General features: G+C 35.5%; 2 protein-coding genes across 4 annotated transcripts; one reads left to right on the top strand and one right to left on the bottom strand.

The window, feature by feature from the left end:
• The first annotated feature begins 245 nt into the window (after window positions 1–245).
• Window positions 246–4,439, top strand: LOC109152929 (G-type lectin S-receptor-like serine/threonine-protein kinase At4g27290). 3 transcript variants are annotated; one of them, XM_019300621.1, is made up of 8 exons: window positions 246–363; window positions 532–616; window positions 955–2,200; window positions 2,328–2,599; window positions 3,012–3,222; window positions 3,444–3,681; window positions 3,761–3,914; window positions 3,996–4,439. In XM_019300621.1, exons 1-8 carry the CDS (start codon window positions 335–337, stop codon window positions 4,299–4,301), a joined length of 2,541 nt encoding a protein of 846 aa, XP_019156166.1. In that variant the 5' UTR covers window positions 246–334; the 3' UTR covers window positions 4,302–4,439. The 3 variants fall into 3 exon arrangements, with proteins under 3 accessions (XP_019156166.1, XP_019156165.1, XP_019156167.1); XM_019300620.1 differs by having other exon boundaries at window positions 246–419; XM_019300622.1 differs by lacking the exon at window positions 3,996–4,439 and having other exon boundaries at window positions 246–419; window positions 3,444–3,686; window positions 3,761–3,851.
• A 108-nt stretch (window positions 4,440–4,547) lies between these two features.
• Window positions 4,548–8,271, bottom strand: LOC109152940 (G-type lectin S-receptor-like serine/threonine-protein kinase At4g27290). The gene is made up of 6 exons (XM_019300642.1): window positions 6,742–8,271; window positions 6,015–6,269; window positions 5,717–5,929; window positions 5,379–5,616; window positions 5,139–5,289; window positions 4,548–5,005 (listed from the first exon to the last, which is right to left on the bottom strand). The coding sequence occupies exons 1-6, from the start codon at window positions 8,021–8,023 to the stop codon at window positions 4,700–4,702; spliced, it is 2,445 nt and encodes an 814-aa protein (XP_019156187.1). The 5' UTR covers window positions 8,024–8,271; the 3' UTR covers window positions 4,548–4,699.
• Between the last annotated feature and the right edge of the window lie 7,299 nt (window positions 8,272–15,570).

Raw genomic sequence — 15,570 nt, 5'->3', positions numbered from 1 at the left:
AATTCTATTCATTGCAAGCATGTCCTAATTACCAAACATACTCTAATTTATAGCTCTCCTATCTACTGAAATTTACTCCAAATAACAAACATTCCCAACAACGGCAACAACCATTCCCAACAACGGCAACAACCATTCCCAACAGACTACTCCCCAAAACGACGTCGTCAGCTGCTAAGCTATCCGCTTTCTTTCTCCTCTTCTTTTGTCAAACTTACAGGGTTATAACAAATGCGTAATCTGAATGTTGGAGCCTTGCCCATGGTAAAATTTGCAGGCGCAGCTCATTCTTGGACGCAACACGGAACTTGAGAAAAGGGGAGTTTGGGTGCCTATGCAATGGAGGGCCGGGGATCCTTCGCGGTCAGTGTCACTTCACTTCCTTCTCCATTTCTCCTCCAATTAATTGAGAAATTCAGGTGATTATGAATTGTGAAGGAGTGAGTAGTTGATTGCAATTAGTGGGAGGTCACAACTTCAATCTACTTTCCCCTCAATTTAATCTTTTTGTTTCACTTATTTAATCAACAGATTAAGAAGATCCGACTTTGATCGGAAAATGAGCAAAGAAAGAGCCTATAGCGAGCCAATTCCTTGCGATAAGTGTTTGGACAAGGTAATTTGTTTGGTGGGTCTGTAACTGGAACCCATATTTTAAATTATTAATTTCTTGGAATAATTTTCTTCATTAATTTCATTGACTCTGAATAGTCTATGATATGAGGTAGAGCCTACTTAGCCAAGATTTGATTAGCAATTAGTCTATGAAGACAAATGGTGATAATACCAGTTGCCAGTTAGGAAAATTATTCACAGAAAAGTCTTTATGCTGTACTAAAGAAATACATTCCATCACATTGAAACAAAAGAAAAGCCAGATTACAGAAACTAAAGCTTTTATCAATGGCAACTCTTCCATTGCTCATTTCTTTAATGCTCCTATTTTCAGTTCAGGAGGTTTCCTTTGCTCGTGATACCATTAGCCTCACTCAATTCCTTAAGGATGGCGACACCATTGTTTCTTCTGGCGGAATCTTTGAGATGGGATTTTTTAGCCCAACCAATTCACAGAATTGCTATGTTGGCATATGGTACAAGCAAATACCCGTTTCCACTATAGTTTGGGTTGCCAATAGAGATACTCCCCTAACGAATACATCGTCAGTCGTCTTGAAGATCATCAATCCAGGCTGGCTAGCTCTAGTTGATGGTGACAATAATAATGCTAGTATATGGCATACTAACACTTCCAGACTAGTCTCAAATCCGGTTGCAAAACTATTGGATTCAGGGAATCTGGTGGTGACTGATGCAAATGATGATAGCCCAGAGAATTTGGTGTGGCAAAGTTTTGATCATCCTACAGATACTCAATTGCCAGGCATGAAACGTGGCAAGAATTTCATTACTGGTCTTGAGATTGTTCTATCAGCATGGAAAGCAGAAAACAATCCACAAAGGGGGGAATATGAGCTTTCCATTGATCCTACAGGATACCCACAATCTATCATGAGAAAAGGTGGGAAGAAAGTGTATCGAGCAGGATCATGGAATGGTGTGCGTTGGGGTGGAACGCGAGGAATAGAAAAAAAGAGCTACGTTATCGACACGTCTGTAATCATTAACACAAATGAGGTTTCTACCAGTTTTAAGGTTCATAATAGCTCAGGTTTGGTGAGGATGGTCCTCACAAGCTCTGGGAGTATACTGCTTTATGAGTGGGCAGATGAAACAGATGAGTGGAAAATACTCCGCAATGCACCAACGGATGTTTGTGACACATATGGATCATGTGGGGCTTATGGGAGTTGCAACTATGATAATTTCCCTATTTGTGGATGCTTGGATAAGTTTTTGCCTAGAGATCCAGTAGCATGGGGCAAGGGAGATTATTCTGGAGGGTGTGTCCGGTGGACACCCTTAAACTGTCAAAATGTGACCTCAAATTCAAATGGATTCTTGAAATATTCTGATATTAAATTGCCAGATACTGAGTTTACACGGTTCAATACCAGTATGAACCTTGAAGAGTGTGAGCAAGTTTGCTTGAAGAATTGCTCTTGTATGGCTTACTCAAGTTTAGATATAAGCAATGGACAAAATGGTTGCTTGCTTTGGTTTAGGGATTTGATTGACATTAGAGTTCTACCTGCATTGCAAGGGCAAGATCTTTACATAAGGATGGCTTCCTCTGATTTAGGTAATAATTATGTTTTGTTGCCACTACTAATTCAAAGTGACCATAATTTCTATGACATTGATAATTGAATGCATTCCCTTTTTGTTCTGTTTTTTGTTTTTTGTTTTTTTTTTTGTTTTTGGCGTAGATTATCCTTCAAGCTCAAAGGGAAAGAAATCAAAGAGCAAGAAATCAAAAATAATAAAACTGACTTCATCAGTATTGGTTGGTATTCTGGTGTTGAGCATGACCCTGATTGTGGTCATTATATTGTACAAACGAAAAAAGAAGGAGATCAATTTAAAGTTAAAATGGGAAGAAGATCAAATATTATTTGAAGTATCAACAATAACAAGGGCTACAAATAACTTTTCACTCAACAACAAGATTGGAGAGGGAGGATATGGACATGTTTACAAGGTAAAATTATTTTTATTTTTTAACATATGGATATGGACAATTATTTACCATCATTGAAGCCAATATATTTATTAGAAATGTGATAATTCATACTAGCTATATACTAAATATGACAAATGAAACAACATTTTTTAAAAATATTTTATTATCCAAAATGTTAGTATCAATCGCTTACTACTTATCCCCAACAATCAGGTGGGAGACCAACCAGTCTTACCACTTGTTAGGATCAAACGCTTACCATTTACGCCAGAAGCTATAGCTAGTAGTAAATGCGCATACTTTATTTCCTTATAGACCACCACACATTTTCGAGACATTGTGTGCTGGACTTGGCCCTTTAAGCCCTTTACCGGCCTTTGCCCAACACAAAATTATATTCATCACTTTAATCTACAAAATTCATTTGCAGGGTGTACTAGATGATAAAAAGGAAGTAGCCGTGAAACGGCTTTCAAAGACTTCTAAGCAAGGGCTTGGAGAATTTAAAAATGAAGTCAATTCTATTGCTAGACTTCAACATAGGAATCTTGTGAAACTTCTAGGATGGTGCATTCAAGGAGACGAAAAGATGTTGATCTATGAATATATGTCAAACAAAAGCCTTGACTCATATATATTTGGTACGACGTTCCTATCCTAATTTTGATCAACTCTATTATTACATTTGATCGCTTCATCAATTTCAAAATGGATTTTAAATATTTTCCTTGATAGCATTCTTTTAACCAAGAAATGTGTTCTTGGAATTGAAAGTGCCCTTCTTGGGTGAAATTTTTTTTTTTTTTTTTTTTTTTTTTTAAAAAAAAGGAATGTAAGTAAATTGTATAAAAAACTTTGGCAGATATTAAAAAAAGAGCATTACTTGATTGGCCAAAACGCTTCAACATTATCAATGGAATTGCAAGAGGGCTTTTGTATTTGCACCAAGATTCTCGACTAAAAATTATTCATAGAGATCTCAAAGCTAGCAATATTTTGTTGGATATTGACATGAATCCAAAAATATCCGACTTTGGCTTGGCAAGGAGCATTGGATTAAACGAGACAGGAGCAAATACAAACCGAGTTGCTGGAACACTGTAAGGTTTCAACTTCACTTTGCATTCGTTTGTTTGTTTTTGATCATTGAACATAATAGATTAAAATTTCAAAAGACAGTGGTTATATGTCGCCGGAGTACGCTGGACATGGTGTCTTTTCCATTAAATCAGATGTGTTCAGCTTTGGTGTTTTGGTACTAGAAATTGTGAGCGGGAAAAGAAATAGGGAATTTTCTCATCATCAAGATCACTATGAGAACCTTCTTGCCCATGTATGTCACACTTTTATGCATATTTATTTATTCATTAAGTTTGAATTCAAGTCTTGATCTACTAATTTATATTTATTATAGGCATGGAAGCTTTATAGAGATGGCAGATTGATTGAACTTGTAGACGAGCATCTAGATGCGCCATGTGATTTGCCACAAGTTCTAAGATCAATCCATGTCAGCCTATTATGTGTTCAACACTATCCTGAAGATAGGCCAAGCACGTCTTCCATAGTTCATATGTTAGCTAACAATGTTGAGTTACCCATTGCTAAAGAGCCCGGTTTCTTCACAAAAACAAGGTTAAATGAGACGAAGTCTTCTTTAGGCGATGAAATATCATGTTCTATAAATGAAGTCACCATCTCATCATTCGGTCCCCGTTAGAAAGAGTACATATATAATAATTGAATAATTGAGTTACGTTTTTTTTTTTGAAAAACGTTATTTCTATTTATATTTACCCTAAGTTTGTACTTGTTTTTATGAATTTCATAGGGAAAATTAAACATTGTGCTAGTTCAATTTTGTCTCTGTGGTTGTTTTTCTCTACCAATTTGGCAATTTGGCCTACAGTGACTGGTTTTTTTCTCCATCCTGCAGTGACTAAATATTGAATTGGTTGAAATGGTGGTTCAAGAAAACTTGTTCACACTTCTTTATACTCCGTATCGTCAATCACTTCAATCAACCACATATTATTAGAAGGAAAAAAAAAAAAAAAGTACAGTAAAAGTTGTTTACCAAAAGGGAAACTATTTTACAAGGATTTTGTTGTATATGCTCTACCTAGGATCCAAAACAGTTGTGGTGCATTCGTTTCTAGAACCTGTTCCTTGTGTGCTTGAAGAGCAACCACCGATGTTTACTCTTTGTTCTGTGAAAAATCCAGGCTCTTTTGCTTCAGTTAAGGTATTGTCATTGGACAATATTGTTACCACATAAGACATGATCGGTCTATCTTCTGGACGTTGTTGCACACATAACAATCCAACATGAATACACCTTTGAACTTGAGACAGATCACACGATGGAGCAAGATGGACATCAATTAGTTCCAACGCCCTGTTTTCTTTATACAATTTCCATGCCTGCAATGTGAATTTAGATAAATAAGTGTGATAGAAGTGATATATATATATATATATATATATATATATATATATATACACACACACACACACACACCACACACACATATAAGTGTAATTTTTTATGACCTACATGACCAATAAGGTTAAGATTGTGGCCTGGGTGGGAGAATCCTCTATTTCTTTTCCCACTCACAATTTCCAACAACAAAACTCCAAAACTAAATGTATCTGATTTTATTGAAAATCTTCCGTCAGTTGCATATTCAGGTGATATGTATCCGCTGCATCAAAGAAAACATCTGTATTTAATAAAATTAGTAGAAAACAGTTGGATGTTGCAACATAAATAACACAATATAAAGGTTCTAACTGTGTCCCAATAATACGGTTTGTATTTGCTTCTGTTGCATCCCCTCCAACACTTCTTGCCAACCCAAAGTCTGAAATCTTAGGATTCATATTGTTATCCAACAAAACATTACTTGCTTTAAGATCTCTATGAATGATTCTTAGTCGAGAATCTTGATGGAGATACATTAATCCTCGTGCAACTCCGTTGATAATGGAATGGCGTTTTGCCCAATCAAGCAATATGCTCTTTGCTTCATCTACCAAAAGATGTTAATTAATCAACTTTAGGTTTCACAAAATATATATAATGAAGTAATTATAGTGCATTAGAGGCAAGGGAGAGATTAGAAAACAAACCAAATATAAAGGTATCCAGGCTTTTATTTGGCATGTATTCATAGACCAAAATCTTTTCTTCTCCTTGTATGCAACACCCAAGGAGCTTTACTAGATTGCGGTGTTGAAGCTTGGCAATACAAATTACTTCATTCTTGAACTCTTGTACTCCTTGAGTGGAAGTCTTTGAGAGTCGCTTCACAGCAATTTCTTGTTTGTCTTCTAGAACACCCTGAACATTTGTAGTAAATAACGTGTAGATGTTATGAATTGAATGTATAGAAGTTTCAAAAGTAAATTTAGTTTCATATACATGTCTTGTAAACAGCTCCAAATCCACCCTGTCCAAGTTTGTTGTTTTCTGAAAAGTTATTTGTAGCTCTGGATATTGTAGACATGTCAAATAATGGTATTTCTAACCATTCTTTCAGCTTCATCATTTTCTCCTTACTCTTTTTGTAGAGGTACAAACCAAAGCACAGAACTAGCAAGATTATTATAGTTAGCGGTGAGGAACAACCTAAGATGATTTTTACTTTCTTCTTCCCCTTTGATCTAGCAAGATCAGATTCCTCTGTAGTAGTATCATGAAAGTGTTAGTTGCTTCAACATTTTATCCAATGTAACTAAATATAGACAATTGTATGTGCATGATGTCTCAGAAAAAAAAAAAAAAAAAAACAAAAACAAAAGGCCCTGTTTGGTTACATAGTTAGTTTATCAGCCAATTTTGGCTTATTTGATCACTATTAGTTGTTTGACTTGATTAAACATTCAATATAAGTGTTTGATTAATTAACTTTTTGTAATTGCTCCAAAATGCTAAAATTCTAAAAGTTTTTCAAAGTAACTTTTTCAATAAACGTTTTGAAAAAGTCATTTTGTATTTAATCAGCTATCAACTAAGAGGTAATTTACCAAACATCTTTTTACAATAAGCTAATACTATCAACTAATCAAACTCATTAACCTAATCAGTTAACAGCTCTTTACCAAATACCCCAAATACTCCGTATAAAGTATATGAAATTTTTTTATATTCGTACCAGGTATCTCAGAAGAATCGAGTCTGATGTAAATGTCTTGTCCATTCTCAGACAATAGCCGAATATCAATCAAGTCCTTAAACCAAAGCAAACAACCACTTCCTCCATTGCTTATATCTAAACTTGAATAAGCAGAGCATGAACAATTGCTCAAACACTTGTGCTCACACTCTTTAAGGTTCATAGTTGTGTTAAACCAAGAATGTGTAGTGTCTGGCAATTTTATGCCAGAATACTTCTTGAATCCATCTGTTCCATTCTTGCATTTGAGAGGTATCCTCCTATGGCAACCATCGGACCAGTAATCCCATCCCCCTCTGGTATTATTCACAAAATTTTCCAAACATCCACACATTGGGGAGTTTGCTATGTTACAGATTCCATTTGCACCACATTTTGCATAGTTGTCACAAATATCCATTGGAGCTTTGACGAAACTGACCCAACTTTGAGTCTCATTCACCCATGTCAAGGATGTGAAATCACCAGAACTAGTCAAAACCAACCTTCCTATAACGGAGTTGTTAATGATATCATATCTGGCATAAGCCTCCCTCGGATTCATGTACACTTGGTACTTGTAATGAGGACTATGTGGATCTATTCCAGGTGTTCCACTCCATCGCAGACCATTCCAGGGTCCTGTTGTGTAAATCTTTTCTGGGCCATTCTTTATTACACATTGTGGGTACCCGGCTGGATCCATATGAGATGTGAATTGCCCTGAAGCTGGATCATTTTCATTCTTCCATGCCCTCACATATACCTCGTGGCCTGTCGCAAAATTCCACCCAAGCTTCATTCCTGGAAGAAAATGATCAGTTGGGTAATCAAAACTCTGCCACAGGAAATTCTCCGGGTTTTCATCCTCTGAATCTCTCACCACAAGATTCCCTGAATCCAACAGTTGTGCCATTGGATTCTGAGCTGATCTTGATGCATTGGTGGACCATATAGTCTCATTCTTGGCATCAATAAGAACTAACCGGCCAGGCTTAATGATCTTCAAGACAGCGGATGTTGTGTTAGTTAGGGCAGTTTCTCTGTTGGCAATCCATACTATTGTTGGAACAGGAATTTGGTTGTACCATATACCGACATATCGGTTTATTGAACCAGCAGGGATGCTGAGAAACCCCATCTTAAAGCTCCCACCAGATGAAATGATGGTGTCTCCATCTTTGAGGAACTGAGTGGAAGTGAGTGTATCCCTTGCATGGGAAATTTTGTGCATGGAAAGCAAGGAAAGGGAGAACACAAAATGCATGAAAAGAGTTCTCATTTTGACACCCTATCTGTTTGTAAAGTGAAATGTTTGATGTATATATAGCTTTTCTTTTTTGCTTTTCTTGATGAAAATTTATCGTTTATAGATTGGGAGACTATATATATATGAAGACCTTAAATTTATTCTAGTTTTACTACTTCTCATAGATGCCAGTCTACTTCCATTTGTGAATTGGTTGGGAGTTGGGACATAAGTAATTGGTATATTAATTATTGGAAATTTGACCTTATCTAAGCTGCTGCTTAGATGGCAAGTCTAAGCATCCGATAGCTGGGGGATTGTTGGACGGAGATTGGTAAAGTATTTAAAGAGTTAAGTACAACACCCAACGTCTCGAAAATGTGTGGTTGTATATGGAAATAAAGTTGGCACATTTGCTATGAGCGATAGTTTTTGTCGTAGTGGTAAATAGTTACATTTAACAAGTGGTATCAATGTCAAATCCGGACAATAAATGCAATTACATTCCAGACATGACTAGTTGGTGCCAAGGGGCCAGCAATATAAAGAATGCAATATACATCTAAGTTTTCCAGATTAGCTATTGGTTTAAAATTTTCAACTTAGACTATGTGAGCTATGTGAATTATCCTCCACAAGAGGCACTATCACCATAACTCTAACTTAGATTAGCTATTGGTTTAAAATTTTCAACTTAGACTGTGTGAGCTATGTGAATTATCCTCCACAAGAGGCACCATCACCATAACTCTTAACCGATCAGAGCTTGAGCTTGACCCTAATTAGGCCAATTGTTCAACCTCACTAGACTTCCTTCTAACCAGGGTTAGAATGGTGGCACTATCACCATAACTCATGGAACCTTGTGAAAACTGGCTTGCCACCACTCTAACCCGGGCCAACCCTGACCAAGTGCAATCAACGCCACTGCACAAGCCCCACAAAAGTGGGATTATATATATATATATATATATATATATATAATCGCACTCACATGCGAATGCTTCGCTCAGACGCGAAATGGGAATGGATTATGTCCGTCCACGTGTCCAGATCTAATGGATGAAAAACACTGATTTAAAAAAAAAACGCGGTGGCATTTTCGTAAATAATTGAACATCAAAGTGCAAGTAAAATGTATTACAAGTGCATGTAAAATGTATTATAGGTGCAAGTAAAAATTTACACTGAGCATCAATACTAAGTGAAACTATAGTTATAAGTAGTTGCACCTATAGTTCTAAGTAGTTGCACATATAGTTATAAGTACTTGCACCTAGGTGCATGAATGTTTGCGGGTGGTTTTCAGGGGTATTACTATCCGCTGGACTCAGATCAATGAATGTTAACAAGGCAAAATTACATGCACTTATAGGTGAAAGTAGGTGCACCTATAGTTATAAGTAGTTGCACCTATAGTTATAAGTAGGTGCACCCAGATGCATGAATGTTTGCAGAAAGTGAATGTTAACAAGGCAAAATTACATGCACTTATAGGTGAAAGTAGGTGCACCTATAGTTATAAGTAGTTGCACCTATAGTTATAAGTAGGTGCACCCAGATGCATGAATGTTTGCGGAAAGTGAATGTTAACAAGGTAAAATTACATGCACTTATATGTGAAAGTAGGTGCACTTGTAAGTGATTTTACTTACTCTTCGATGTTCAATTATTTACGAAAATTCCACCGTGTTTTTTTTTAATCTATTAGATCTGGACACGTGTCGCGCGCGAATTCGTTCGCATATTCCCTCCTGGGCACTTATTCGCACCTGAGTGCCTCCCTATATATATATATATATATATATATATATATATATATATATATATATATATAAAGAATTATGTATTATCCTTTATTTATATATCCTATAATAATTATGCTTTTAGATTCAATGTATTGATTTTAATTGCAACCAAAAATAGAATTTTAATTGAAAGAAGTTGAATTCGAAAGTTTGGTACGTTTTACATCTAAATATGTACAATGAAATTCACTTTTTAAGAAAAAATTTGAATTGTGTTGAACATTTTAGATACTATATGTTGATGTAAATATTTTAATAAATATTATATTTTATAAAATTTTTTATATTTGCATTTATATATTAAAAATGTCCAAATTGAGGTATTGGACATGACTCTTAGGCTCTGTTTGGCAAAACTAGCTGAAAAGTTATAAGCTAGGAGTTGAAAGTTGAAAAGAAGCTGAAAGCTGAAAAGCTATAAGCTCGGAGCTGAAAACTGAAGACCTGTTAAGCTAGCTGTTATGATTGAAAGTGTTTGGTAAAATTAGCTTTTTGATAAGCTGATAAATGTAAAAAAATTAAAAAGGACATTTTCATAAAATTTAAATTAGTTTGTGTACATATTAAAATTTAACATTTTGTCTTTAAAAAAAAAACATTTTGAAATAAAACTATTAGCATAATCATGATCTAGCATATCATAATGAAGTAGCAATATTGTTGCAAATCTTATAATAATAATAATAATAATAATAATAATAATAATAATAATAATAATAATAATAATTGCGGTGAAAGTTGCGGATAAAGGATAAGAGAAAAAGAGTTTTAATTGAGAATGTAAATTATCTCATTTCTTTAAAATAATAAGGATAAAAATGGAAAAAAAGTTAGGAAGTTAGGAGCTTATTTTGAATAGCGTTCCAAAATAAGTTCTTATTTTAAGCTAGAAGCTTATTTTGGAAACATTACCAAACAGAGATTATAGTTTATTAGTAGCTTAAAATAAGCTATAAACTCTGCCAAGAGCCATGTATTTTAAAAATGTCCATATTGAGGTGTTTGACAGGACTCTTATTTTTAAGAACCGACCGTGATTAGAACAAGTCCTTTTAAGCTATAAGATGTCATTGCCCATACTCTTCCAAGTAGGGGTAAGAATAGGCCAGGCCCCTTGTAGGGGCCTATGTTCGAGCCTATTTAAAGCTTAGTTAGGCCTAACTCGTTTAGCAATAGTTATGCTGTGCAACCGAATGTACCATGCGCATGGTGCATACGGTTCAAAACGACGTCGTTTTGATTAAAAACGCGCGTCCCACTTAAAAAAAAAAAAATCAGGTTCGACTCTCAGTAATAGCATTATTGTGGATATATAGTTATGAAATTGTGGATATATAGTTATGAAATTGTGGTTATATAGTTATGAAATTATGGATATTTAGTTCATTCATTGTGGATATTTAGTTCAATCATATATTGTTGATATTTAGTTCATTCATTGTGGATTTTTACTTCATTCATTCATTCATTGTGGATTTTTACTTCATTCATTCATTCATTGTGGATTTTTACTTCATTCATTCACTGTGGATATATAGTTATGAAATTATGGATATATAGTTATGAAATTGTGGTTATATAGTTATGAAATTATGGATATTTAGTTCATTCATTGTGGATATTTAGTTCAATCATATATTGTGGATATTTAGTTCATTCATTGTGGATTTTTACTTCATTCATTCATTCATTGTGGATTTTTACTTCATTCATTCATTCATTGTGGATTTTTACTTCATTCATTCACTGTGGATATATAGTTATGAAATTGTGGATATATAGTTATGAAATTGTGGATATATAGTTATGAATTTCTGGATATATAAAAATGCTATTGCCGGGAATCGAACCTGATTTCTTCTTTAAGTGGGACGCGCGTTTTTTTAACCAAAACGGCGCCGTTTTGCAACCGTATGCACCTTGCAAGGTGCATTCGGTTGCACAGCATAATTTGCGCTCGTTTAGTAAATAGGCCAGGCTTGAGCTAATTTCAAAGGCCTATTAAACTAAACAGGTCAGGCCTATATATACCAGGCTCGGCCTTCAAGCCTACATGCCTGGCCTATATATATATATATATATATATATATATATATATATATATATATATATATATATATATATATTTATACTCCGTATTTACAATATAACTCCAAGTATATATAATTACCAAACCCTAATCCTCCACCTCCAAAATTCCATTCTAAATTATGATTCAACTATAAACATTGCTACTAATCATGTTGTAAGCGTTCTTATTGTTTATTTTTTTTATTAACTGTTCTTACTATAATAATGTTTAATGAAATGTCGCAACTTAATTATGTGAGTTGATTGTTAATTATTTATGAGATTATATAAGATAACAAACAATAATACAATTGAATTTATTTCTAAACAAGTTAACGAGCATGCTGAAGTCGTGACTTGTTTTGTTTTATTTTATATTTTAATGCTATTATGTTTGCATTGTGGTGATATACTTATGTAATTATGTATTCGTTTTGTATTAGGTATATTTCTTAAATTATTTAGATATACTTATTAAAGTTTTTAAAAGGTCTTAACATGTAGGCTTTAAATAAGCTCAAAGTAGGACTTTCTTTGAAGCCTTTTTAATGACCTAAATATTAAACAGGCTTTTAAAAAGGCTTTAAGCCAGGCCAGGCCACTTGAAGGCTCAGGCTTGAGCCTAACAAAAAGCCTACATACAGGCTCAGGTCCAGGCCTAGGCTTTAGATTTTCGTAACAAGCCCAGGCCTAATTTTCTAAAGCTCGGCTCGGCTCGGCCTATTTGTACCCCTACTTCCAAGCTTAATAAAATAAAGCCGAAATTAAGAGCAAGGAAAGAAAACATCCAAGGGGTTTAACTATAACTAACGCTAGGAAGTTTTCCGAATTAATGCCATATTGAGTCATCGAGTTCAGTGCTATACTTTCAAATTGACCATCTGTAATCTTTCAAAATTCAAATTGTTACCATCCATGATCCAAGTTAACCACCCATAGTCCTTCAATTTTTAAAGTGTAACTAGTCGTTGTCCTCTAGAAGGGCCATAGGTGATTACATGGTTTTGCAAATACATACATGAAAAACTCTTCTACAATTCCTAGTATTAATTTCTAGCTCTTTTACCCAAGAGACACCTTTTGCTGATTAATGTAAATTTCCAAACCTTCTAATGTAAATAAAACATAACTCTTCAATTAGTTTACAATAATTAAATAAATACAGTTTACAAATAAAAGTACGTACGTTTATCCCAATGTGAAATCATTGAAAACATCAGTATATTGTTTTTATTTTATTATTAAGTATGTTGTTATTTACAATTTATTATATATGTTAATATTTAAGTAACATTACTTAACATGTCATATCCGTGCATCGCACGAGTACAAGACTAGTTTATTCTAAAGCACGTTTGAACTACTAGAACCTATTTATAGGCCTTTGTACTTTGTTCATGGAGAGATCCAATATATGAAATTTCCTATGTTTTGAGTTGTCATGTTTCTTTGAGAATATTTTATTCTTCCCAAAAGGTTGAATCCTTAACCTCAAGGATCCCCCACATCCTGACCAGACAGAGCATTTGAGAGGATGTAAATCATGGTAACTCAACTGAACACAAAGGTTAGACATTTGCTTACTACGCACAAAGAACCCCCTCACTTTGAAAGGTTCACACTACCGCAGTACCGCTGGTGAGACTCGATCTCTGGTTATACTTGCACGATATACTAATTAATGGATTGTTGTTATCAGTGTTCAAGACAGCAAGACTTCTGCACAATCATTATGCTGAGCAACCGTGTGCGCCATGTATGGTGCACACGGTTGCGAATGACGCCGTTTCACTATGGTAGAGTAACGGTGCCGCTAGTGGCACCGTTTAACTCCACCAATCAATTTTTTAAAAAAAAATAAAAAATAAAAATTCAATTGATGGGATTTTCACCATTTTCGGTGTGGATTCACTAATTCTGGATATATAGTTCATTAATTATGGATATATAGTTCATTAATTCTGAATACATAGTTCACTAATTCTAGATATATAGTTCATTAATTCTGGATATATAGTTCAAGTTATGCACATGCGCACAACATAACGCAGTTAACAACAATTAAAATAATTTTTTATTTTAAGTTGGACGTCAAAACGACGCCCTTTTTGCAACCGTGTGCACCATACATGGTGGCATGGTGCACACGATTGCACGGCATAATTTGCCACTTCTGCATATATATCCTTATTCAGATTGGGCAATTATGTTTCGGGGACGACGACTTGTTAAAATAGAGACCCAACAATGAAAAGGCCGGTCAAATGATGGGGATTATGCCCTGGAAACGTGTTCACCATGAATGGTGAACACGGGTCCAAACGATGAGAATATAATTGTGTTATATTCAATAATAATGTCTGAGAGTACAGAGAACGAATATATAGAGATGCGAGATAGAATCCTAGTCTAACACGAATAATATAGTCCTAGTCTAATATGGATAATAGAGTCCTAATAGTCCGAATACTCCCCCTCAAGCACAAGGTTGGTTAGCCAAAACATTGAGCTTGCAACGGAGTAAATTAAAACGTACAGACGAAAGAGACTTCGTAAAAATATCCGTTATCTGATCTTTGGTAGAAATAAAATTGACTTGTAATTCCTTCTTCGCGACTTTATCATGAACAAAGTGGTAGTCGATCTCAATGTGCTTGGTGCGAGCATGAAACACCGGATTAGCACACAGATAAGTAGCTCCCAGATTGTCACACCAGAGTTTGGGCACAGAAGGTGGCGCAAACCCGATTTCCTTCATCAGAGAGACGAGCCAAGTAACCTCTGCAGAGACATCAGCCAGTCCTTTGTATTCAGCCTCAGTTGATGAACGAGCCACAGAACGTTGTTTTCGACAAACCCATGAGACAAGATTGGTCCCCAAAAATACAGCAAAATCACTAGTAGATTTGCGATCATCAGGATTGCCAGGCCAATCTGAATAAGAATATGCATGAATATCTAGAGAAGGAGAAGACGTAATCTTAAGACCAAGATGTAGTGTCCCATTTACATACCGTAACACCCTCTTGAGAGCCGCCCAATCCGCAGTAGAGGGAGAGTGCATGTGTTGACACAAACGATTGACTGCATAGGAAAGATCAGGCCGAGTTACCGTAAGATATTGCAGAGAACCTGCAAAGCTGCGATACTGAGTGGGATCAGCGTATGGTACCACGGCATCAGTCTCGGCCTTCGTGGTTGAAACCGGAGTAGCCACGGACTTGCAATCAACCATACCTGCTCGTTTTAGAATATCCTTCATGTACCGTTGTTGAGACAGAAGCATTCCATCAGACAACGGAATGGTCTCAATATCCAGAAAGAACGAGGGCACACCCATATCACGAACTTTAAACTCAAGAGCCAACTTGTCAATAAGAGCAGTCACATGAGCCGGATCAGATCCCATAACCAAAATATCATCCACATAAACCAGAAAATATAAACGAGTATTGCCATGTGAATATACAAATAGAGAGACATCCGTCTTGGAAGGTGAGAAACCAGCAGAAACCAGAAAATCATGCAAACGAGTGAACCAAGCACGGGGAGCTTGCTTAAGCCCATATAAAGAACGTTGAAGGAGACAAACGTGCCTGGGCATCGTTTTGTCTTCATAACCAGGGGGCTGGCGCATATAAACCGTCTCAGCGAGATTGCCATTTAGAAAAGCATTGTGTATGTCCAACTGTCGAATAGTCC

The sequence above is a fragment of the Ipomoea nil genome, unplaced genomic scaffold (assembly GCF_001879475.1).
Source record: "Ipomoea nil cultivar Tokyo-kokei standard unplaced genomic scaffold, Asagao_1.1 scaffold2480, whole genome shotgun sequence".
Taxonomy (NCBI): Eukaryota; Viridiplantae; Streptophyta; class Magnoliopsida; order Solanales; family Convolvulaceae; genus Ipomoea; species Ipomoea nil.
The sequence above is the reverse complement of the archived record's forward strand: the minus strand, read 5'-3'. Positions and strand labels throughout refer to the sequence as shown.

What these genes read in the sequence shown, in the direction of transcription:
- LOC109152929 (XM_019300620.1), top strand. Translation starts at nt 340, where the DNA reads ATGGAGGGCCGGGGATCCTTCGCGGTCAGTGTCACTTCACTTCCTTCT. An exon ending in GATATGGACATGTTTACAAG is followed by an intron (nt 2,600 to 3,011) that starts GTAAAATTATTT and finishes ATTCATTTGCAG; the next exon opens with GGTGTACTAGATGATAAAAA. An exon ending in AACCGAGTTGCTGGAACACT is followed by an intron (nt 3,682 to 3,760) that starts GTAAGGTTTCAA and finishes TTCAAAAGACAG; the next exon opens with TGGTTATATGTCGCCGGAGT.
- LOC109152940 (XM_019300642.1), bottom strand. Translation starts at nt 8,023, where the DNA reads ATGAGAACTCTTTTCATGCATTTTGTGTTCTCCCTTTCCTTGCTTTCC. An exon ending in CGATTCTTCTGAGATACCTG is followed by an intron (nt 6,270 to 6,741) that starts GTACGAATATAA and finishes ATACTACTACAG; the next exon opens with AGGAATCTGATCTTGCTAGA. An exon ending in TGGATTTGGAGCTGTTTACA is followed by an intron (nt 5,930 to 6,014) that starts AGACATGTATAT and finishes CTACAAATGTTC; the next exon opens with AGGGTGTTCTAGAAGACAAA.